Raw genomic sequence first — 22,966 nt, 5'->3', positions numbered from 1 at the left:
TCGCCTTTGGCTATTTGCATATTAGGATATATATATATATATATATATATATATATATATATAATATTAGCATTGAAGAAGACGGTTCCTTCCTTTCTCATTATTCTTATGTTCTCATAAGATGTTTTTTGAATTAATTTATTTTATTTACATTTAACAAAAGAAATTAAAATGAATTTACTGAACTATTAGATAAATGTTTCTAATTTTTCACAGAGATATTAATTTTTAAAGGATGTTCTTAATAAGAAAAATGATTATAAAAACCATTTATATTTTTGTCATGATATTTCTTCATATCGCAGTGGGAAAGAATGTATTATTTCCCTTTTGCAAAAAATGAATAAGAATTGGCATATTTATATTTAAGCCTGCTATCTTTCCTCCCTAAGTCTTCATTTTTACTGTTTTTATTTATTAGTTTTTATTATTATTTTATTATTATTATTACTTTCTTTTTAAAAAAAAAATATATTTTATTGATTTTTACAGAGAGGAAGGGAGAGGAAGAGAGAGTTAGAAACATCGATGAGAGAGAAACATCTATCAGCTGTTTCCTGCACACCCCCTACTGGGGATGTGCCCACAATCAAGGTACATGCCCTTGACCAGAATCAAACCTGGGACCCTTGAGTCCGCAGGCTGATGCTCCATCCACTGAGCCAAACCGGCCAGGGCGAGTCTCAGTGTTTTCATGTGACTTTTGTATTTTAACTTGTTTTCATGGTCACCAGTGCTAGGTTAATCAGTTCTTCATTTTGATTCACCTCATGGTTAGGTTTTCTGTTTTATTATTATTTTTAATCAAGGACTTATTTTTGAAAGATATCCATGGGTAATGTATTCTTTGAATTCTTAGATGTTTGATCAGGTTATTCTTATATTTCAAGAACTTTCACTTGAGTATAAAATCATAGGGTTTGAAACAACTGAATTAACATGCTATTGATTTTTCGACCCAATACCAACTATTGAGTAGCTACTAAAACTCACACAAAAGGAAAAAAAAAATGAAAGAAAAGAAATAAAGGAGAAATGAGAATCATTTGGAAGAGAGAGGCTCTTTGAATTGATGTGGGAACTTCAGTTGTGTGCAGGAGCAGCCAGCGCTGCTGCTGAAGGAAAAGGCGGGAGGAAGCTGTCTGCCTTTGTGCAGGGACAGTGATGGCCTCCTCTCACGCGGAGCTGTTTCCATGGCTGTGAACAATTTTAGGGATGTAAGTTGATCCTTTTAATATTTTTTATATCTTTTTAATAGGAACATTTATATTGGTCCTGGATTTTCTTTTCTTTTTTTCTATCAGTTCCCCCCGCCCTCCATTGCCCACCTGGCCACACTCACTGCACATATGCACACTTCCCTTTCTCTTACTACTTTGTTATCATGCTTGGGGTTAGCTCAATGTTTGTATTTTATTATGACCACAGTGTGAGTGCTGTTAACAGTGGTCCATGTTGTTATCTAAGATTACTTTACTACACTATTTTGTTTTCTCTGTAGCTAGTTGTCTGTTTTAGTTAGTTTTATGAGGTGGTGGGGCTTAGTTTTTCATATTTTTATCACTGATTTATCTACAAACTTGCCCTATATTTCATTATATTAAAACACATTGTGTTTTCTGTCACTGGACATTCTGTAGAAATTCTAGCTCCCTTTCATCTGCTACAGTAGGGCCTGGTTGCTGTCTCCATTTGCATTTTGGCTTTGTCGCTGAGATGTACTCTTCTTGTCTTGAGGATTACCTTCACTTTTCTTGTTTGGATTTCTTTTTTCTGAATTTATTTCCCTCCCTCGCTCCCTCCCTCCCTCCCTTCCTTCCTTTCTTCTTTTAAAATTTAAATTCTTTATTGTTGAAAGCATTATGTTTCCTTTTTCCCCCATTGACCTCTCCAGATCAATGCCCCTCCCCCCCCCATACATACTCTCACCCCCCTACTATCTGTGCCCATGGGTTACGCTTGTATGCATGCATACATATTATTGAGGTGACATCGGTTAATTTTTTTTTCTTTTTTTGACCTGGATTTTTGTCTTAAACACAGTTAGTTTATTCCTTTTTTTCCCTGGAGTAGCATCCTGAGAACCAGTGAGTACATAGGAGCTAAATTTCATGAGAATTTGAATAATGGAAATAACTGTACTAACTTATTGTTGAAAAAAAAGCTTTTATTGTGGTATAATTTGGATTTCATAACATTCACCCATTTTAAATATACAAATACAGTAAACTGAATGTTTGTATCCCTTCTCTCCAAAATCCATCTGTTAAAACATATCTCCCCCAACAATTCCTCCCCCCTATGTGATGATATTTAAGGGTGGGGACTTTGGGTGGTGATTAGGTTAAGAAGGTATGACCCTCATAAATGCGATTTGTGCCCTTATAAAAGAGGCCCCATTGAACAACAATCCCTCTGCTGCCAGATGAGGACACAGTAAGAGGACTGATGTCTATGAACTAGGGAGGGGGGGAGGGAGGGAGAGAGGGAGGGAGGGAGGGAGGGAGGAAGGGAAATAAATTCAGGAAAAAGAAATCCAAATTCAGTGGAAGTTGCTTCCACCAGACACTGAATCGGCTTGCACCTTGATCTTGTACTTCCCAGAACTATGAGAGAGAAATTTCTGTTATTTGTAAGCCACTCAATGTATGTGATTCTGTTATAGCAGCCCTTACAGACTAGGCAACAAGTCAATGAGTGTCCGTACATTTTTAGGGCTGTGCTACTAACAGCAGAATACAATTGTAGATCATTTCCATCACCTCATCAAGATCCTTCTGCACATTTATAGCCACTCTCTTTTTCTATCCCCATCCCAGGCAACTATTAATTTACTTTCTGTTTCTAAAGATTTGCCTTTTCTATATATTTTATGTAAGCCAAATCATAGTGTGTGGTATTTTGTGAATGATTTCTTTTTCTTAGCATGTTTTTTAGTTTTATTTATATTGTAGTGTGTTTCAGTAGTTCATTCTTTTTATTGCTGAATACTATTTCATTGCAAGAATATCATGTTTTACTTATCTACTCACAGGTTGGTAAATATTTGAATTTTTCTAATTTTGGTTATTATGAATAATGCTGATATGAACATTCTATATAATAAAAGCCTAATATGCAAATTGTCCCTTGGGTCATCATTCGACTGGGAGACTAGGAATTTGACCACTCGCTATGATGTGTGCTGACCACCAGGGGGTGGTATGGAACATGGCAGGTGTCGGCGATGTACTGTGATCTCTCACCAGCTACCTGGGGGTGGAAGTGATGGGGACGGAGATGTGGTAAGAATGTGGGGTGTCTGCTGAACTCGCTCTGACTCCCCCTGCTCCCCTCCCCGGGGCGCCAGGGCTCATGAGCCAGGGAAGCCCCCATGCTCAGGTGATGGACACCCATGAGAAGCCTGCTTCTTACCCATGCAGCCTCTTCCAGGTGAGCAGGGACCACAGGGGCCAGTTGGGCTCCCCATTGGTTTGCCTAGGAGCTGGTCTGTGAGGCCGGCTGGAAGAGAGCACACTTCCCACCCAGCTTCCGTGCAGCACCGCTGGGCAGCCCAGAGGTCCACACTGTGCTCCCGCCAACAGTGTCTGGCCATGCTCACCACAGGGGCCCAGGTGCTGCCCAGGGCCCAGAGATTGGCTGGGACCTGCCCTTCCATGCCAAACATTTGTGCTTCGACCACCAGCCAGGTCTAGGACTGCACCTGTGTACGAATTTTGTGCACCAGACCTCTAGTTCTGACATAAGTCTTGTGTGGGCAAATTATTTCATTTCTCTTGGATAAATACTTGAAGTGGAATTGCTGGCTATATGGTAAATTATGAAACTGTCAAAATATTTTCTAAAGTGGCTGCACCATTTTACATTTTCATGAGTAATTTGTAAGAATTATTATTTTTTCTCACTTCAACATCCTCTTGAACAGAAGTTCATTGTATTTTGATGATAGCCATTATTGTGCATGTAAGTTCTATTTTATTATGGTTTTAATTTGCATTTCCCTAATGCTTAGTGACATAAAATCTTGCTTCATGTTATTATTGTTCAGTCATGTATCTCCTTTAGTTGAGATGTCCAATTGCATCCTTTGCCCATTTTTAAAGTTGTTTGTCTTATTATTATTGAGCTATATGAATTCTTTATGCAATCTTGATGCAGATATATGATTGTAAATATTTTCTCCCAACCTGTGGCTTATCTTTTTATAAGCACAAAATTTTTTAATTTTGATGAAGCCCAGTTTACCAAGTTTTTTATTTTATTTTTTTGGATTGTGCCCTTGATATCATACCTAAGAAATCTTCCCTAAAAGGTTTTCTCCTATTTTCCTCTCTAAAATTTAAGTATAGTATTCTGAATTGGAAAAAAATTTTCTTTAGCATTTTGAATGCCTTGTTTTGCTTTTTAAAATTTATACCATTGGTGTTGAGATGTATTCTGATTCTTGATAATTTGGTAAAAAAATTTTTCTCTAGAAGCTTGTAAGATTTTTTCTTTGTCCATAATTGTGGCCAGAACTGCTAGTTGTCTACCAACTACTGTTGATAAGGAAAATATGTCTTTTATCTTTTAATTTATTAACAACACAGACTGTTTTGGTATAAAATATACTCCTGGAATAAATTTTAATTATAGTGATTTTCTTTTTGGTATTCTGTTGGATTTTGTGAGCTGATATAATTACTTTTAATTTTTGCTTTTTTAAAATAATGTTTTTACCTCATTTGAATAATAAAGTCACATGTATTTTTAGAAATGAACTGTAGGAGTACTGAATATTGAGACAAAAATCATGACTACAGAAGAAATACACTACTTAACTTAGGACATTAAAATTGTTAAAGATATTGCTTACGTGGTTCAGTGATCAATTCAAATAGAGGCTGCAATTAAGAAATCAAGAGAAGGCTGAGACTAGGTAGGGCAGCAATGAAAGAATTAGGAAAGATGACCAAGGGCAAAGATGTGCCATTAGAGACCAAAGTTAAGATCATCCACACTGTCATCATTTCAATTACAATGCATGGATTTGAAGCTCGAATAGTGAAGAAGGCTGACAGGAAAAAGGCTGCTTTGACACTACGTTCATCAGAAGTCATTCAAATCATGCTACTTTCAGTAGGACGGTGTCATTTGCATATCTTGTTATTTTTACTCTTTCTTCCTCTGAGTTTGGCCCAGTTATAAATTTGTTTGTTTTTTTCAGATGGTACTCTGAACCACAAATTAATAACTGGGCAGCTTTCACTGCTAGTCTTGAATATACTAGTAGTCATTATTTTTAAGGTGAGTGTATAAGAAATGGTATGTTGAGACCTGAATGTGTGTGTATGAGTGTGTATAATTATTAATTTTCAAATCTAGGTTATTTTTAGATTTCAGTTTTGGAAAAGCAGCCTTTATATAGTCTAGAAAGTTTATAAAAATTAGAAAAATCCCAAATAGAATAGAATAATATTTTATGGGATTAAATGCTCAAACATGGCTGGCTATTCCATATGTATGAGAACAGAGAGCTAAATTGTCCCACTTTTGTTAGACTTTATACAGTTGCTTATAGTGATTGCTACAGTGAGGGAGGAATCTGTTTTTGCCATGGTGTTGCAGAATTTACCAGGTGACTGGAAAATACACAACGAGCACTCGGAGATTCAGGAAAAACTCTTTATTTAAAGCTGCCTGCTGTCTCAGGGGATTCGAAGATTCAAAGCCTGAACAACTTACACAGTGAGATTACTCCTTAAATACACTGAGTGGCCAGATTATTATGCGTTCAGAGATCATAGTAATCTGGCCACTCAGTGTGTATTTCTAAATTTAAAGAAAGGACATAATAATCTGGCTGGGAATCATATGCCCCCAGACCTGGGAGTCACCCTTGGAATGCAGTCCATCCTTATTCAAGAACTGCCCATTTTCATGGAAGCATTAATCTTATTGTCCAACCCAGCCTCCATAGCTTACTTCCTTAAGTAATTTCAAGTGTATTATATTGGTCTAATTTAGCTAAAAAATATTTCTTTTAGGGAGAGAGAATAGGTCTTTGTGTTACCTCAGGGCCCTGAGATGTCACAAAGTTATCTCTCATTTAAATACCCAATTTAAAGATTATCAAATCTTAAATGGGTTTTTACATTCAGGATTTGGTCTTGACTTCAGAATTAATCCTTTTCAATCTGGCTAGTACATTCTAGTATATTCTAGTAATGCCACAGAAATACAGAATATACTTAGAATGTTATAAAGAAAATGCTCAGAAAACATGCCTGCTGCCTGCCCATTCCTTTGCCACCTTGCCCCCAAGGGCGCATAAGTGGTATAGCTGTGATTGCCCCCTAGCCAGCCTCTGTTCTGCTTCGGCCAGCCTGTGCAGGTTTGTGACATCAGAGGCAGACACGAAATTAGCTATTGGTCTGGTCTTTGTTTAAATTTCCCTGGGTTAACATATGTACAACCTTCACAAATTTTACACTTTCAAATTAGTCTTAGAATTTTAAAATTTTAACCCAGCACAGCACAATGACCTTCGGTTCTGATTGGCACTAAGTCTACACAGAGGGTTCTCTATATTCATAAACCAGAGAAGAGCAAACTAAAGTCCCGAAAAGATAGAAAGCCAAAATGACACCATAGATACACAGACAGAAATCTCACTAGCTAAGAAACAAATTAAACAAAGAGACACAAAACATCACACACTCTGATATAGGCACGCATGACACACTAAAAGTTCACACCAAGAGCAATGTATTCTGTCCCTGGTTCAGGAACTGCCCCTCCCCAGGATATCAGCATTCTTTCCAGTGGACTATTTTGGGAGAATGTATCTCTTAGGCCTAGAATTTCTATTTCCCATTCTTGGTCATAAGTTGCGGGCCCCAGATTTCATGAAGAGACATCTGCATTGCAGGCCGCAGTCTGGGCCCTTCTTAAAATTCTTTAGGATACAGCCGAAACCGGTTTGGCTCAGTGGATAGAGCGTCAGCCTGCGGACTGAAAGGTCCCGGGTTCGATTCCGGTCAAGGGCATGCATCTTGGTTTCGGGCACATCCCCAGTAGGGGGTGTGCAAGAGGCAGCTGATCGATGACTCTCTCTCATCAATGTTTCTAACTTTCCCTTCCTCTCTGTAAAGAATCAATAAAATATATTTTTTAAAAAATCTTTAATTAAAAAAAAATTCTTAGGATATATTCTAAGACAGTGGGTTTAGAGGTACTAGTCCCCATGTTTGCAGTTAAACTGTGTAATCCCTCTCAGTTAACAGAGACATCGGACAATACAATGTAACTTTCGCTTTCCAAAGACTCTTACATTCGCATTCACATACCAGTCAGTCAGAGCTTTGACTTCTATCCATGAAAAGTCCCTGAACTGGGGCAAATATTTTTCCTAAGTGGTGACCAGCCACTTCTGTCCCAAAAGACAGGCCTGAACTCAGACTGGTCTCCGGGGGAAAACTCACTGGTTAGACGTCTGGTTCCAGAAAGGGCTTTCCTGTCCTCCTTGGAGTCCACTGGAGCATGAGCAGAGGCCCGATGAGGACTGGGACCCAGTAAAGCACTGGAGGCACACCTTCCCGTCATCAGGGGCTCGGTCGAGTGGGCCTACCTGTCAGCTCTTGCACAATGGTGCCTCAAAGGGGCAACTCGGCTGTGTGTTTCTTGGTCAGGGGACCAAATTATGTTGCAGAATTTACTAGGTGACTGGAAAATACACAAGTGAGTACCCGGAGATTCAGGAAAAACCCTTTATTTAGAGCAGTGCTGCTGGCTCAGGGGATTCGAAGATCTGAAGCCTAAACAACTGATAAAATGAGATTACTCCTTCTATATATACTAGAGGCCCAGTGCATGCAAATTTATGCCCTGGAGGGGAGTGTCCCTCAAGTCCGGCCTTCCCCCTCTCACAGCCAGGAGCCCTCAGGGGCAGGAGACGACCTGGCAATCAGGGGAAGGCGATGCCCCATCACACCTCTGCTGCTGCCACTGCCGGCAGCGCAAACCTTGGCTGGCTCTGGTTACCTTAGCCTTGGGTGCCTGGGCCTCGGGCTGGCCCTGGGCAGCTGGGAGGCTGAGGGAACTTGGGAGGCAGGCGTGCAGAGTGGCCGGGCCTTGCCATTTGCCTGCCACCCCTGTGGGACTGAGGGGACTTGGTGCCACCATCTTGTGCCTGTGGGTGCCGCCATCTTTGAGGGCAGTCAATTAGCATATTCCCTCCTTATTGGCTGTGGGCACTACCATCTTTGCAATGGCATGAGGGTCAATTGGCATATTCCCTCTTTATTAGATAGGATTTCTAAATTCTTTGTTTCCTTACTTATGGGCTTTTGAAACCCTACCTAAGTTAATTAGAATGGGAAAGTAAGATTATGGCTAAAGGCCTGGCCTGGGGGGCCCTAGTGACCTCCCCTCCGGTTTGTGGCCCTTGTGAACTGGGAGTTTTTAAGAAAGCAGGTTATTGCCTAAGGAAAGGGCAGTGACTTAATTATAGGCTGAGAAGAATGTGCACTAGGACACCGCTCCCTGGCACAGATTCAGATTGCTACCGCTAGGTTGCCCCCTATATTCCTCCTCATTGAAAGAAAAAGTGCTATAGATTGTTGAAATTCTTTGGAGGCTAGACATCTCCACATCCCATCAGAGATGGTTCTATATAATATATGATTTTTATATTTCAGAAGGATTTTTAGAAGCTCTTTTTAATCAAATTGATTGATAAAAGGGTAAATTCTGTGTTATTTTATTAATTTAAAAATGAAGAGTTGTTGCAATTCAAATTCTGGTTTCAAAGAAGTGACTATAACTAAACACATAGAACATTCTAATCTCAGAACAGTTTTAAACTGAAAAATACTCAGGACCTTCCACACAAAAACAATTTGATACTTTGTGAAGTTGGAGTGTCTGATTGAGAGAATAATTGGTGGAAACAGGAAAAATTGTAGGAAATGGATTTATAACTGATTTTTAAAATTTCATTTTTTCCAGAGGGGACATTATAGATCTGGGCTGAATTTGAACTTTTTCAAATTATATTTAAAATCATAGAAGCCAGGGTTCTTAGACTGGCTGGATTTAAGTAGATCTAGGATAATCTGGAATATTTGGCATACATTTCCTAGGAAACTGAGAATACAAAGGAGGGTATGTTATTCTTTCCGTAATATTTATTGAGTCTTATTGGAAAGTTGAAGGAAAGAAGTTTTTATTATACAGATTGGAATAGGTAAACTGGTCAGGCACTTTCAGTTAGGTTTTTTGCTTTAAAGCATATTGTAGCCTGGTTGGGTGGCTCAGTTGGTTGGAGTATTGTCCTGAACACCAAAAGTTTGTGGGGTTCCATTCTTAGGACACATACCTAGGTTGAGGGTTTGATTCTCAGTTGAGGTGTGTTTGGGAGGCAACAGATCGATGTTATTCCTACTCTCTCTTTTCCTCTCTCCCTAAAAATCAATAAACATATCCTTGGGTGATGAAAGAAAAAGCATATTGTAAACTATTTTGGTGTCTTTGAGTTCTGGACTCTTATCTAGTTTTAATTTTTCAAATTTGTTCCTATATTAGTTTCCTAGGGCTGCTGTAAGACTGGATGGATTAGATGACAGATTTTTTTTTCCACCCCCTCACAGTTGTGGAGGCTAGAAGTGTAAAATTAAAGTCATGGCATTATTGATTTCTACTGGAGGCCTCTGTCTTTGGCTTGCAGATGGCTGACTTTTTGTGTTTTCACATAGGCTTTTTTCTGTACTGTCTGTTGTCCGTGTGCTGTGTTTTCTAAGAATACTGGTCATATTGGATTAGGACCCACCCTATTCACTTCACTTTAATTTAATTGCCCCTTTAAAGACCCTATCTCCAAATATAGTTACATTCTAAAGTACTAGGGATGAGGACTTCAACATATGAATTGGGGGGTGCAGCGGTGGCAGTGCACACAGTTCAGCCCATAACAGTTCCCTTATCTTTTCTTCAGTTTATTATTTGTTTTGGGGTCAACAGGGAAACTTTATATAATAGAATTAGTTCTGTTGCATGGGCACTCTTTAATATAGCCATTATTTTCAAGGTGAATTGGGGCCAGTTTCCCAACATGCTTTTTATCTTTGAATTCTGTGGATCAAAAATCTAATAACTTTAGATCTTTATTTTGAAACTCTGTATTCTCAGGAGGTAAAGCTTTAGAATTTTAATAGGTACGTGTTAGATTCTGTTCTGGACAAAGAATCTCTCTGAACCAAAAAAAGCAGAACCAAAAATAATGGCATCAGTTATCCTTTTGGGCTGAAATAACAAACTAAAAAGCTAGCTGTAAATGCCAAATACCGTATGAAATTCAATTTTGGATAACAGGACAGTTTCCTCATATTTCAACAGGTAATTACACCTAGGCTGCTTTGCTGAATTGAATCAAGTTCTGCTTACAAAAGATAGCTTTTACCAACTAACTCTTTTGTACTATGTCAGTTTAGACTTGATGTATTTAATAAAGATGTTACCTAAAATGTTATTAACCTAAAATAACATTATTAAATATTAGCACTTCTTAATATTTACTCACTTTATGCCTCCTGTATCTTTGTCAAGTGACACTGGAGTGTGGAGAAACAAGTTTGCGCACATGGAGGGATTTGTAAATTTTAGTGCCGTACAGAGATGTTGGTTATGGTATACACAATGGGACTCCACTTTTGGGGGACAGCTTCTGTTTTGACTAAGCAATTGGCCCATCATCACCATTTGACAAGTAATTGCAACCAAATATCTCTCCATTTAAGGAACTTTGAATACTTTTTATCGCCCCCCCTCCTCTGTAATGTCCATATTAGCACATATTTCATCAATATGACTTCTTTCCACTCTTTGTGACTTTCCTCTTTTAAACTTCCCTCAATGTTAATTTTCATTTGAAGTTAAGTATGCAATTACATACCGCTTCATTTGAGGAATACTTGTCTGTTACCAAGTTACCTATTAAAATTTTAGGAATTACTAGTTAAGTAACACAATAAAATATTTAAAAATTTAAGTCAGAGGTAATATATTGAACAAATTATATGCTGTTGATTATTTTCATTTAACACAATGGGAATATTTTGATTGAAAATAAAAGAATGTTGATTAAGTCAGTTTTCTTTATTTAAAAATGTTTTTTAATATAAAAACAAAACCTCTAATGGCATTGCTTTAATTTTTATGAACTTTTATTTTGAAGTTATTTCAGATGTACAGAATCGTGCATTTCAGCAAACTGCAAAATTTCAAAATATTACAAAGCATGTTTGAATACCTTTCAGTAGCATTTACATTTGCTTTATCCTTATATCTATATCTGTATGTATATATCTACGTCTGCCTTCTTTACCTGAAGCATTTTGGAATAAATTTTAAGCCTGGAGCTCTAGTCTCCTAAATATGTCTTTATTTCCTAAAATCAAGAAAAATTTTTTTTACATTACCAAAGTTAATACGTTAACAGTGATATATTATTGTCATTTAATCTGTGGATCATATTCAGATTTCACCAATTATCTCATTAGTTTTTTTATGGTAAAAGAAGAAAATTTTGGTTTAGGTTCCTGCATTTCATTTACCTTTCCTATCTACTTTCTCTTCATCTGGAACATTTCTTAGTAATTTTTTGTCAACTATGACCTTTACTTTTTTCTCCCTTCTTATTAGCACAAGCAATTTATTTTACAGAATGTCCTTCATTTTGTTTTCTCATTACATTCAGGTTATGCATTTTTGGCAAGACTACCTCAGAAATGTATTGTCTACCTATGAGCATCACATAGGAGACAGGTGATGTCTAACCAATTACATTGGCTGGTTAAGATGGTGTGTCTCACATTTCTCCACTGCAGTTACTATTTTTCCCTTTGTCATTAATAACGTATTTTATATGGAGATACTTTGAAATTCTGGAAATATTATATACTTTCACTCACTAATTTTATATACTTCCTAGTTTCTATTTAATGAGGAATAAAGCTAAAGTTTACAGTAGCAGTGGCAGAATTTATGAATATATTTATTTAATCATGGAGGTAGATAAATGACAACACAGTGCCAGAAAGATTATTCATTACTATTGAAATTTGATACATTAAGAACTCAGAGGCGAGCCCTGGCCAGGTAGCTCAGTTATTTGGAGCATCATCCCATATGTCAAAACGGTTGTGAGTTCCATTCTGTTAAGGCACATAACTATGTAGCTGGTTTGAACCCTGGTTGGGATGTGTTTGGGAGGCAACTGAGCAATGTTTCTCTCCTATAGATGTTTTTTCCTCCCTCAAATCAATAAACGTATCCTTGGATGTGAATTAAAAAAAACTCAGAGGTGAAGCAAAACCTAATTTACCTCATTGCATTTGATAAGCTCAGTTATTTATTTTTTTGGAAATACATTTGAAGCAACAGATTAGTAAGAGGGAATGACAAACTGTCTAGACACAAACACTGACAATAATGACTACTTGATGGTGACGAAAAAGATAAAATTAAATTAAAATAGCAAGTAGATCTATAAACAGCTAACTGATTATGACCATCTAATGTAAGCATGTAGAATACTTACTCATTCTAGTCCTTTAGTATGATTATGTCCTATAATATGGCATTTGGTGATTGTAGTTGTTTGTACCTGTTTGAACAAAAGATTCGTGGTGCGATGGGGCATTGCCAGTACAAATTGACTTATTAGGATGGCATACCTTGATGAATATATCCCAATCAGTAATTTGCCTTTGAGGATTCAGAAATTCTAATAATTTTGTAAGGCTTACTCCTTTGTATTTTCTTCTCATGTGTCCTTCCCCTCTCCCTCCCTTTATCTCTCCCTTCCACTCCTCCCTCTCTACCCTACCTTATACTCTCCCTCCTCTTCTTTGTTTTTTCTTCTTTTTCACATTGATTTTTTTTCTCTCTCATCTTACTTTTGCTGATTAAATCACAAGATTTATATACTAGAATATCAATATATCAACTTTTGATGTATAATCATACTATCTAGTGCAGTGGTTCTCAACTTTTCTAATGCCATGACCCTTTCACACAGTTCCTCATGATGTGGTGACCCCCAACCATAAAATTATTTTTGTTGCTACTTCTTAACTGTAAATTTGCTACTGTTAATGAATCGTAATGTAAATATCTGTGTTTTCTGATGGTCTTAGGTGACCCTGCTAGTGGTTCTCAACCTGTGTGTCAGAACCACTGCTGTTTGGTGAGGATAGGTTCACAATAAGGAAATTCGGTTTTATATTTTGAATGTTTAAGGCTTTTTTTTTTTTTTTTTTTTCTGAAAGTGAGTTCCATATAATTCTCAACCCATAAAGATGCTCTGCAAAAGAAGGTGTTTGGTTAAATAAGTACTATACATTGTCTTTTTCTTGTTGAATTCCGGGGCAGATTGAGTTTGAGGAATCTTTCTTAAAAAGAAAGCCTGTTTAACTTAGGTTAACTCAGTGTTGCCCAGGTAGAAGTGACACAGGAACCCACCCAGCCCCAACACACACATATAATAGCTCTCAGAATAAATATTTATTAGCATCATATTTTTATAGTTAGATTTTTTTTTCTTCTAGGTGGAGCAAAGCAAGGTGTACTTGCTGGCTTACTAGACATCCATCTTTACTCTGTTTTCTTTTTGTAACCTTTTGTTCCAATTAGCCACTTCTACTTTCTATTAATTTTCCCTTCTTCCTCCCTTCTTTTTGAAAGATATTTTAAAAACTATTACTGAGTATTTTGTCATGGGAGCCATTTTGTTTCTTCCTATTGCTCTGTTCTGATGTCTAGGTGTTGAGCTGAACTTGCAGAGGGAAACTATTTTTAAGTTTTCAACCATGTTGCACTTATAAGATCCCTGAAAATAATAATACAGGGTGTACAGAAAATATTTCACATATCCTGCTTAATAACTGGAATTGTATTAAAATATATTTTAAAAAATTTCTTTAGAAGAGGTTTAAATTATAAGTTTTACTTTAAAAAAGATATGTTTCTGTTACCTGAAAAATTTAGACATGTTAGAATGTTTTGTAGACTTTAGCAATACTTGAACGTAAGTGGATATTTAAAAAAATTTTGTAGCTAATGATTTTGCTTTGAATATCCAATATTATTTGTTATCTTCTTAATTATTTTATTTTGAAATACTTGCAGCTCACTAATTTAGATTGTAAAATGTTGTTATGTTTCTGTTATATAACTGTTGGGTTAAAGTGGATCCATTTTTGTATTCCATTTGTGGGGCCAATGTACTTTTTTCCCCCCTACACAGTTATTAAGAGGCCTTCTAAGGTAAAACAGAGCCTCATAATTAATTTGGTTCTTTAAACTTTTATAGTAATATGTTTTATAAAGGATGACAGCACATAATTATCTAGCTGATTATATTTATTACATGCTTTCACATACATTTTTCCATGAGGAAGATCAGGAAGGTCAGAACATGCTGGGAGGGACAAAAATTCCAGCCTGACCTTTATCCTTTGTGATAGGTGTGTCTCTCAATTTGCTGTCCATTCATTCACTCATTCATTTAATATTTAATTGCCTAGTGCAGTGGTTGGCAAACCACAGCTCACGAGCCACATGCGGCTCTTTGGCCCTTTGAGTTTGGCTCTTCCACAAAATACCACGTGCAGGCATGCACTTACAGTGCGATTGAAATTCGTGGCCCATAAGCAGAAGTCATTTTCGGACTGGGTGAGTCTATTTTGAAGAAGTGGTTCTAATGCCGAGCCACACTCAAGGGGCCGAAGAGCCGCATGTGGCTCACGAGCCGTGGTTTGCTGACCACTGGAGTAGTGTACAGAATGTACTTCACTTAGCTTTAAAAATTATTTTCTCCGGAACAGAGATGTGACAGTAGGATTGATATAAAGCCCTTGGCACATAGTAGGTTCACCTCTTGAATATTTAGAGTGAATGATGCTTTCTCACAAGAAATTTGTTTCTACCAATAATAGAGAGGCTTTACATTTTTTCTTATTTATACTATAGAATCTTATTTCTCACAAAATCATAATTTGCTTTCAAAAATATATATTTGTACTATCTAAAAAGGTCTTCATTTAGTGCTGCATTTATTTTACAAAGGTTAGATGCTTATTTTAGTGATGATTTGTCATTAAAATTATGTCAAAATGTCTGAAAATGTTGTTGAAACTGTAAACAAACTCATAACACACACACAGAGCTAATTATGGATGCCATCTGTTTATTTTTACAAAGCTTTTTTTTTTAAGACCATGGCATTGTTTGCTTATGATAAGCTTCAGGATTATTATAATGACTAAATCCTGTCCTTCAATTAGAGTAGTTGAAGATGGGAAGACAATTCGTTTGTTCACTGACCTTTTCCCAAGTCAGAAATACAGCATCATGAAAAAACAACAACACTATTGTGAAGTGCGTTTAGAACATGCTTAATTTTTATGAGAAAAGCAGCAGATGTGGCCAAAGTTCTATTTAAAGTTTTCAAACTTATTCAAGGCTTTAGGTGAGCGACAGATGATCTGTTCTTTAACGGTGTCATAAGTGGCTTTATTTTAGCTCAGTTCAGTTTAGGAACTTGTAAGCTATCAATCAGATTTACAGTGATGTGTATCCCTGTTAGTATCCCTCTCTGTCCGTGCATGTTTTTGTACATGTGTATCCCATGTGTTAGTGTGGAAGGCCAGGGATCCCCATGACAGCATCATCCAAGGTAGTTACCAGCAATTTGCTGAGAGAGCAGAGTGATTTCACTGGCTCAGTTTTGCTATTGTGCATGCTAAGCACTCCCCATGTAGGTCTGGAGGGAAAACAACCTGCAGGATCCATCTGCTGCTTTCTGCTACACTGCATTGATGTAAGAGTACGCTAATCGGGTTGCCTGTCAGGACAGGTTAGTGAAAGCATGCAAGTGGGTGAGACTTAGGCTAGACTAGTGCTTTGGAAAATCATAATCTGCCTCTAGTAGATGCCATGCTAAGTGTAGCAGAATAGGTTGATTATCAGCTACATTGAGGACTGCAGTTAAATATGTAATTTTCAGTTATGAATTAACCGAAATTTAAAGCGTTAAACATTGCTGGACCACTTCTAGGTAAAAACTGGGAAAAGTGATACAGATAGTTTACAAACACTTTTTAGTAGTTAGTGTTTCTTATCATGCTTTGCACGCTATTGTGTTTATTCTTTAATTTTATTCTCTCAGTTTTTTAGTCAAACATGATTAAGTGTAATTAACATTATTTTACCCAGAAATTATTGGACTTGTTCTTGCTTATTTCTGTTTATTTACCTTTTACTACACCTACTGACTGGCACATCTTGGCCTTGCAGGTTGAGCATCCTGTCACAGAATGCATTACTGGCCTGGACCTAGTCCAAGAAATGATCCGTGTTGCCAAGGGTTACCCTCTCAGGCACAAACAAGCTGATATCCCCATCAACGGCTGGGCAGTTGAATGTCGGGTGTATGCTGAGGTAAATGAATGATGTTGGGGTGAAGGTGGGTGGTTGTATCTGAGTCACGAGACCCCAGGTATAGTTAAATAACAAATATAGTTAGGGTTTTATAATCCTTGTCAAATATTTGATTATGTAATCCACAATTGAACCAGGAAATAAGGTTAGATAATTTTGACATAATTCAAATTAGTTGAAAGGGCTTGAATTTAATTAATTTTCATGTATTTTTCCTGGATTGAAAAATAGCTAACCAACCAGTTTAAGGGGCAACAAAGCATTTAATAGTCTTGTGCTTCAGTGGACCTTGGGTTTGTTTGTTTGCTTTTTTCAAACCATATTTGAAATAAACTGCAGCACTTAATTCCATATTTTTAAGAGCCTACCCTGAGCACACATTAGTTGTTAATTCAATATTTACTTAAAATTTTTCCAAGTTTTTTTCCCTAAAAAGTTCATCCCTGATGATTACATGAAAATAGCAATTGAAATTTAAATTGCAAAGCTTTTGATCAAACTTTTCCTTCATAATTAAGGATTTTACTCATAAGCACTCAGTTCAGTACTTTATTTTTATCAAGATAACTATAAGTCAGATAATAAAGCAATCAATGTCTAAAAATGATATTTTCAAATTATTAAAACTGGAATGTAAAAAAACTTACCGTCTTTTACTTTTAGACGAGAAGCCTGTCTGTTGAAATAAAAAATAAATCAGCAGTATCTGAGTTTAAGAATACAGAAGTTGTTTGGAAGTGTTGTTTAAGGATCTTGAGAAATACGTTGTGGCTTGGTTATTGTTCATGCTTTTTAATTATATTTTAAGTGTTATTCTTCCTTCTTGTTGAAACTGGATTTATGTAATTTTTATCCTGATAATCTAAGGTATTTACAATTGAGCATATATCTACTACCATGTACAAAGCTTCTTTTCAGGTCTTTATTTAAAGAACAAAATTATCAGATTTTGCCATATGTGAGCTGTGCTGAGAATGAGAAAAACAAATATCTTTAGTGTACTACTTTTGTTGTTCTGAACTTGAGTGTGTTTTGATGTAACACCTAAGTGATTTTATTTTTGCCCAAGGCCTTCTAAGAAGATTTATAAAAAGTTGGAATGTTATCAATTTTAATAATGTATAATCAGGGTTAGGCTAAATTCTGCTTACAGTTCTTTTTGATTTTTTACACTCCTAAGTTGTCTAGAGTGAGTATAAGATAGTAATATTCTGAAATCTGTGATTTGATAAATACTGTGTATGGAAAAATAGACGTGTAAATTTTTAACCTTGTGCTCATCTATATTTCAAAGACTGTGTTTCCTTTCCTTTGAACTTTCAGGACCCCTACAAGTCTTTTGGTTTACCGTCTATTGGGAGATTGTCTCAGTACCAAGAACCAATACATCTACCTGGTGTAAGTCATTAAACTGTAATACCAAGTGAGGGCTTAAAAATCTTGATTTATGTCATACTTTTATGTTAAAACATGTCAACACCAAAGGGTGTAAATTGAAGAACAAGTGAAATTCATGGGGAATTACAATTTTTTGTGTGTGTTTTTAAAAATATATATTTTGTACTTTATAATGTGCAGGAAGTCAGAATCCATTTGACAGGGGAAGTCTGGAAACATATGACTTCTAATCTAAATAAATAATAGTTTACAATGTTCCTAATTCTTTCAAAAATTATAATTAATAAGAGCATGGAATCCTAAGAATGGGAAATGACTTTTCTGTTACAATATAACCTTTTCAATAAATCTAATCCAGCTTTTCTAATATAGTCAGATGTCAGGAAATTCAGGCTCCAAATCAGCTTGTTAATTGAAATGGATTAAGGAAAACAAGCTACCTCATTTTGGTATGTCACCGACTTTAAATACATATTATTTACACCAGTTAAAGAAAATTAATCACTGACCACTTTATTCCATAGTTCTATATTTAATAGTTCTTTAAATATTTTTTTATTGCATAAAAAGAACAAGGACATACCCTTTCTTTTAATCAAGGTAATAAGTGCACATATATATGACATGGTGTTAGCTGGTGTGTGACAAGGCTGTACCATCTGTGAATATGATTATTCAGTTTGATTACTGGGATGAAGATGGTGAAAGATTACAGGAAGAATTCTAAATTTGAAGATGTTATTGGATATATGATTTATTTCACTTTTAAAATTGTTTTTGCCCATGTGCTTTCTAAAGGGACTTGACCCTTTCTAGGGTCGAAGACTCCATGCTGTGTTCAAAGCCTGAAGGCAGAAAAAAAATTGTAAAGATTTAACAGGCATTATGTGATGTTAAATAGCAGATGAGAAAACAAGTATTATGGGGGCACATCTAAACATTTTTTAATCAAACAAAAAGTATTAAGTAAGAATTCATAATGATAACTCTAGTTGTTAGAAGTTTTCACCATGTTGTAATAGCTAGCAGAATGTTAAACATTTTGCCCTCGCAAGTTTTTGCAATTTGCAATTTTCGAACGTGAGACCTGTTGAAAGTATAAGTGATAATGGACAAACTACACCCCCTACGGTCTTTGTCCCTCCAAATCTTTCTTCAATTAATGCTGCAGCAGGAGTTTTATGTAATAACATTTGTGGTTGTGAGCCATCCATAGAAAGAAAAAACAATTAAAATGCCTTAAATGTTCTGCTTACTGCTGTTATTTGCTTGCGTGAATGTTGCATGTCAGCTAAATGGACCAAGGAATAGATAAAGTGATTGGGTGCGGGAGAGTGCACACTAAGCTTTGTCTATCATTATTGCTGGGAGCAATCAAATTGATGTCAGCAGGACAGTAGATGCGTTGACAGCTGTAATTATGTATCTCCATGGTGATCACTTTTGGCCTGTCATGGAGGCCCACGATTCCCCTTCCTTGGAAGCATTTAATCAGCTTGGGCTGTCACTTGTCAGGTAGACATGGTGGGCTGGGAGTTGTGCTGTGGGGGAGAGGTGAATCGGGAGTGAAGGGTGGGAGACGTGGCCACTGCTGGTACGGAGCCACTGTTGGTACAGAGGAGAGACATTTAAATGATGCCAGAGGTTTCTGAGCAGTGGTTTGCAGCTCTCCTATATTGGTGCTTGGGTGTTTCCCTTCTTGCCTTCTTAAAGTAGATCAGTCATTTTTAACATAGGAAACCCTTTGTCTCTCTTACCATTTTGGTCATAAGAATACAAACTTCAGAGTTAACGTGTGGTTTGTACTTTTCACATGCTTCTTTAGGCCTAAAATTTATTTATATGGCAAATATGAGGAGATTTTTTTTTTTCTATCTTTGGCCATCATATTTTGTAAATTTGTTATTTGCAGACTGCAATTTTGTTCTGCTCAGAAATTTGTGAATAATTTTATCTGACTTTGTTCTTAAAGCTTTTAGTCTAAAAGCTAAATATATTCTTTTGTAGAGCCTTTGTTTCACTTGGAGGAAAGGAGACTTGATTTGACTTTTAATTCATTGTTAGGCATTTTAGAAAGCTGATTATTATTTGAAAAAATATGCAAAAGCAGTAAATTATAAGTGGGAGTTTTCTTTGTTGGTAATGTTGATTTGCTTATACAAAGATATGTTGATTATATATAATACATTTTGATATTACCCTACTTATTTTTAAAGGAAAATGACATAACCTTCTGTAATTATAATTTTAATAAATAGCAAAGACAAAATTGTATTTGGGAGCCCTAGGTGACCTATCTATTAGGATCCTGTTATTCAAGGCAACTAAACTTTTAAGTTATGAACTATAGGAGAATATAATAAATATTCTTTATTGCCTTTTAATTTTCAGTGGGTTGAACATCAAAGTTTCACACTGGCTTTATAGCACTTTATGTAGCAAATAATAGAATATGTTTAAAGTAAAAAGTTTTAGAACTTGTACCAAGTTCTAAAGGTTTCAATTTTAAATACAGCTTTAGCAAGTGTGCTAAGGTTTTAAATAATACATGGTGGTAAAATTAGCTCTTTAACTTTTTGCCACTCAAATTAAAAAATTGCAAGTTCAGATATGTCTTCTGATATGTAACTTGATTACCAGTTGCCATTTTGGGGCCATTTAATTGTGGGGAGAAGGTAGATTATAATTTTATTGCTTTCACAGCTGCCCCGTTAATTCTTTTCTAGTTTTAATAAACACTGCTTGTGAATTTCATAGAACTTCAGTTTATGTCCTGAAGTATGTTTTCAGAAAATAGAAAGCCAAGTGTTGCTTTTTTTTAAGTGCCCAGATTGATTTTCATTTAACATTAAGGTTTTCCTATGTGAATGTGAATGCAAAGAAAATTTTTTTGTGTTTTACAAATACAGGGATTAAAGTACTCTGGGTTAGTTATAATGTTGTCTTCTAAAACCTTACAAAGAGAATAATGACAGTGTGACTTTTTTAAGGGGATGAAACTATGCTTTATCTTTTGATGTCACTGTATAATAAAGCCATCATCATACCCTCATGTGGATATCCTAGACAAGAGGTTCTACATGTGGTCCCTTGATAATTGCCTAAATTAAAATATTAAAGGCCTAACAGCCGCTGAGTTGACCTTTTTCTGCCTTGCTGCAGACAGATGAGCTGCTGTTTATTAGGAAGGCTTCTTCCCACAGGTGAGGAGCTTCCGCTTCTCTCTTCCCACCCCTTTACAATGTTGGCCATCAAAGTCCTGCTGTTCTTGCGGCTTCGATTAAATTCTTCCATCCTCAAGACCCCTAGGACATGCTTGACAGTCTTAAGTATTTTGATTAGCTTTTAAATACTTCAGATTCCTAAACTTAGGCACCATAATTTAATAACTGTTTCATCCTCAGCAGCTGCTCATTTAAAAAGTTTTACATGGCTAACCTCTGTGCCTTATTGCTGATATCAAACTGGGAGATGAAAACAAGAATCAGCGATGTACTAACTTGTTGGCTGGTTAACAGCAATCAGGCTCTTCAAAGGAATTTTTTGAACTTGTACTGTTCCACACCCCCTCCCATGAAAATCACAAAATCAGAACTCTAATTGGGGCTGTGTCCTTACAACGCCAAGCCATGAAAAAAGCTGTGTAAACAGTGAAGTCTCAGGGGACTAACAGTAAGAGAAAAAAAGTGTTTTACAGTTGAGAGGGTGAGACAACAAAGGAAAGTGTTGCAGACATGAAAGGCTCAGGACCAGCTTTCCTGTGGGGCTGATGAGCCAAGCCCCCCAAGTCCTGTTGCATGGCTTGAGTGAGGTCCTCACTGGAACTCTCAGATGGTGCAGGGGGAGCATCATTCATGCCATGCTTCAGTTGGAGACACCATCAAATAGCTACAAACACATAGCGGGACAGTGATGTAGAAATGCTTCCCTCTCCAACCCCTTTTCTTAGTTTCTTCATTTAGTGGGAAAACAAGAATATGTATGACTGAATGTTGGCAGACCAAGATAATTTGGTCTCTATAAATTTCTATATTGTTGTTCTATTTTCCAGAAGCTAAATGTCGAGATTGAAGTTATCCATCTGTTCCTTGGAAATTAAATTTGTTGTTGGAAACATATGTGCACAATATGAAGTTACTTTCATTTTTTTCTGTCTTCCAGGTCCGGGTTGACAGCGGTATCCAACCAGGAAGTGATATTAGCATTTACTATGATCCAATGATTTCCAAAGTTAGTTCTATTTTTTAATGGCTTCTTTCAATTTTATTCTGAAGGGCAGTAGACCTATTTAATTAAGAAGTTTGAAATTGGTTCTTTACCTGAATCAGGTATTATAATTAAATAAGGACTTATGTACTGATGGAAAAGTGAAAGCAGAACAGATTTTCTTTGAAGAGAGAAATTCAGTATCATATTGGTTTCCAACACCCCTTCTTCCCCCATCAACTCAAATAAAACTACTACCTGCCAATAACAAACTTATCTAACCAGTGACACCAACTCAGCCAGTTGCAGTGAGAAGAAGTTAAGATGTTTTCTGGCCATTCCTGAAAATTGCCTGAGATAAAACTAAGAATGGCAGGTGATGTCAAAGAGTTTGGGTGATAGGCTGTGTATGTCAGAGCACTTTTTACCTTTCCAAATTTCATATATCACATATTTTGTAGGTTTCACATAATTAAATTGTATGTAAGAGTATAGGATTTCTTTTATGCCTACCTGTCTTTTTTAAATTTGACTTTCTGGAATAAATTAGCTCTACATTTAAATCTTTGAATTTTTAAAAATTTTCAGAATTTGAAGATCTTATAAAATGTAAAATTTTGACCGCAGTTGTTAAAATTGTGGGTTTTATTGAGGAAATTCTATTTTTTCTAAACTTTTAGACTTGTATTGAAGAATGGCTTCTTTATTATAAATATTCTTTCTCAAGATGTTTTTCTCCATATTTTGGGGGACTTTTAATATAGGTGCAGGAAACAAACCATTTTTTTCCTTTTTTTTCCACTTGTACTGATAAAATGAACTTCGAGTATTTTATTTGTTAGAGAAAAGCTATTTAATAAATACATTAAAATATTATATATCA

General features: G+C 36.1%; 1 protein-coding gene across 1 annotated transcript in view; it reads left to right on the top strand.

The window, feature by feature from the left end:
* Window positions 1-22,966, top strand: part of PCCA (propionyl-CoA carboxylase subunit alpha) — a 348,368-nt gene that overhangs the window by 158,429 nt on the left and 166,973 nt on the right. The window contains exons 13-15 of the mRNA XM_084880267.1: window positions 16,336-16,479; window positions 17,803-17,877; window positions 22,039-22,107. Of these exons, the coding sequence (XP_084736393.1) occupies window positions 16,336-16,479; window positions 17,803-17,877; window positions 22,039-22,107 (288 nt within the window). The remainder of the gene's footprint in view (window positions 1-16,335; window positions 16,480-17,802; window positions 17,878-22,038; window positions 22,108-22,966) is intronic.

Source organism: Pipistrellus hanaki (genome assembly GCF_964339955.1).
Source record: "Pipistrellus hanaki genome assembly, chromosome: 3".
Classification (NCBI taxonomy): domain Eukaryota; kingdom Metazoa; phylum Chordata; class Mammalia; order Chiroptera; family Vespertilionidae; genus Pipistrellus; species Pipistrellus hanaki.
This window is presented reverse-complemented; position numbering and strand designations above follow the sequence as displayed.